A 3,053-nucleotide genomic window follows, 5' to 3' on the forward strand; every position below is an offset into this window, starting at 1 on the left:
CCTGCACTGCGCTCAGACCTTTTCCCATTCCCTTCTCCCCTCTCTCCCTTCCTCTGTAAGGTCCTGTATGAGCCTTCCCTTAGACCTATATATAATATATTTATATATATATGTATATATATATATATATATATATATATATATCATGGTTTTAAATTGCAGTCTATAACCATAATCATGAATGGGTTCACCAAAATGCAACTACAAATATTTTGTTGTTGTTTGAGCCTTCTTGCATTGTGACTAAAATGATGGCTTCATTGGTCACAACTTTCTGCAATATATAAAACCATTATATATTAAATATATATTATGAAGTTTTGTAGCATAGTGAGATACACTTGTTTGATAAGTTGAGTAGAATGCTTATGCATAATTTCTCATATTTGTTTTTATCCCAGCTCTGCTTTGATCTGATTGAAGAATGGATAAAGAATAATCCCAAGGCTTCCATTTGCACCCCTGAAGGAGTGCATAAGTTCAGAGACATTGCTAACTTTCAGGACTATCATGGGCTTCCAGAGTTCAGAACTGTAAGCAACAAGAAAACTTACCATTTCTCTGCAATGATAATTGAGCACTTTATATATATCGATTAAGGAATAGAGAGATAAGAATATTGAAAGTTCAAGTCTCATATATTCACTATAAATATTAATATTTGCCTGTAAAAAAGTATATAGATAGATCGATAATAAGATATCAATTAATGGTTTTCTATTATCCAAATTTTGTTTTCAGGCTGTGGCAAATTTTATGTCTAAAGTAAGAGGTGGTAGGGTCAGATTTGATCCAAACCGTATAGTGATGAGTGGAGGGGCTACAGGTGCAAATGAACTAATAATGTTCTGCTTGGCTGATCCTGGAGATGCTTTTCTTGTTCCTACTCCTTACTATCCAGCGTATGTACCCTCTCTTAATATCTGTGTTCATTCAATGTATGTCACTGTTTCTTTCACATGAATAGATATTTGTTAGTCACAAACCTTATCTCATAGGTTGTTTTATATAAATAAAAATTAAGCAAAAATAACTTTAATAATAATGAGTTAAAATTTTGAATTGATATGACATAATTTATTATTGGCAACAACATATAAGATAAGAGGTGGATAATTCTAGTTTTTCACACCCATCATATGTTCAAAGTCGGAAAAGAAAAGGACGCATACATAAAGTGTTACAATTATATGCTTTGTTTTGATCAAAAAGAGAGAGAGCTTCAATGTATTTACATGCTATTTGAAAAAGGTTAAAAAACTAAGCCATTTGGTACTGGATTGACATTATTTTATTCTTGGAAAGATAATGGAAGATCAATTTAAGTTATATTTGAAAGATGAAAAGTGGTATCAATTTAATTTAATAAAAGAGATGTCATCATCAATTTAATTTCTTATGAATAAAAATATGTGTTTAATATATCAATCATAGATAGTTGACACCAATTTAATATTTCAATAATAATAAATAACGTTAGGTTAGTTGCTAGCTCAATCTCACGATTTATGCACAAAATGGTTTTGATTGTCAAAATTAATGCCAATCTAATTCTTTCAAAGAATAAAACAAATCCCCCGTATTTCTTCATTATGATAAGTAATTTAAAGATGTTACGAAAATAAAGTTATATATATATATATATATATATATATATGTGGTTTCTATTATAATGTGGAATTAACATATTGAAAGATTACGTTATCTAAGATGCCACGTTTGAAATTTAAGCATGAAATCTATGTGGCGTGGTAGTGAAGGATTTTGGTTGCAAAATCAAATTAGATGAAGCTTGCGTTCATATTAATCAAACTAATGAGGTCCAACTAAAAAATTAAAAGAATTGACTCTTTAAGATGCATTCTTCATAGGTTTTATTATTAAGATGAAATGTTTTGTATTGTTCTGAGTCAATTATAAAGTTTCACTTTCATTATATTATAGGAGTAAACAATTAATTTTTTTTAATTGCTCTCCTAACATGTATTATCATTTAAAAATTTAACATTTGACCTAATATAATCTAATATAATACTTAATAATCAAGTGCAATTTTATACCATTTGATCATTAATTTGAAATAAATTAATGAATAATAGTAAATAAATAATCAACCATCCGTACGATGTCTTAGTAGTCAACAAGCATGCTGTTCCTCATGTGTGTAACAACAGTGACCATTGACCTTGTGTGACAACTCACACCATGAGCCTGAAAATTTTATACCGAGAGGTGTAGTTATTTAAACAATTCAAATTTATTAATTTTTATAATAAATTATTTATTATTTTTTAATTTTCATTATTTTTTATTTCTACATACATCTTCAAAAACTTATTTCAAAATCAAAGGGCATGCAACTTAAACTTATCCATATTTGATTAAGAAAATATCATTATTCATACTCAAATTGTAATGTCAGCACAACCAAAACGTTACATAGTCACCATATATATTCAAATGTTGAAGATGTTATAATTTCTAACTTATCAACAGTGTTCAAAGGGTTGGTCTTCAAAAAATATTCTCAGTATTAAACATGACTCACATCGTACTCTGTGAAATTTTGCATGGTCAGAGATGTTGAAAGCTAATTTCAAAGTTTGATAACGAGATTTCCAGGCATTTTATCGTGGGTAGTGTTTGAAATAAAGGATCTTTCTAAGCAATTTCCTAAGAAGTATATATGCATAAATTCTCCTGTCTCAAAGCTTTGTTTTACCACCTCGTATTTAATGCATGGAGACCTTATAGACAATGACTAATCAATTGGTCAAAAGAGAAACTTGATTAGTTGCTCAAATCATGACTCCATTGAGAAGTGACAAACTTGATTTATAAGTCTTGTCAATCTTTTCATCGTGTTATACAAGAATGACATGCATGCTTTATTTATTTAAGTAGTATTGATTTACAAATGATGTGATACTTTTGCCACATTTTTATATTGAGAATAAAATATATCTTGGTATAAGGAGATAAATTATCTTTTATAGTCTTTAAAATCTTGACATATGTCATATTTAATCATTTTTTATAAAAATATTTCTAAA

General features: G+C 28.5%; 1 protein-coding gene across 1 annotated transcript; it reads left to right on the plus strand.

Annotated features, from left to right (window-relative positions):
- Window positions 1–256: 256 nt before the first annotated feature.
- LOC109341939 (1-aminocyclopropane-1-carboxylate synthase 1-like) lies at window positions 257–938 on the plus strand (the record flags this gene model as incomplete). Its single annotated transcript, XM_019579912.1, has 2 exons — window positions 257–533; window positions 742–938. Coding segments are annotated over exons 1-2 (368 nt in total), but the record flags the coding sequence as incomplete, so codon positions are not given.
- Between the last annotated feature and the right edge of the window lie 2,115 nt (window positions 939–3,053).

Source organism: Lupinus angustifolius, unplaced genomic scaffold, assembly GCF_001865875.1.
Source record: "Lupinus angustifolius cultivar Tanjil unplaced genomic scaffold, LupAngTanjil_v1.0 Scaffold_991, whole genome shotgun sequence".
In the NCBI taxonomy this organism is placed as follows: Eukaryota; Viridiplantae; Streptophyta; class Magnoliopsida; order Fabales; family Fabaceae; genus Lupinus; species Lupinus angustifolius.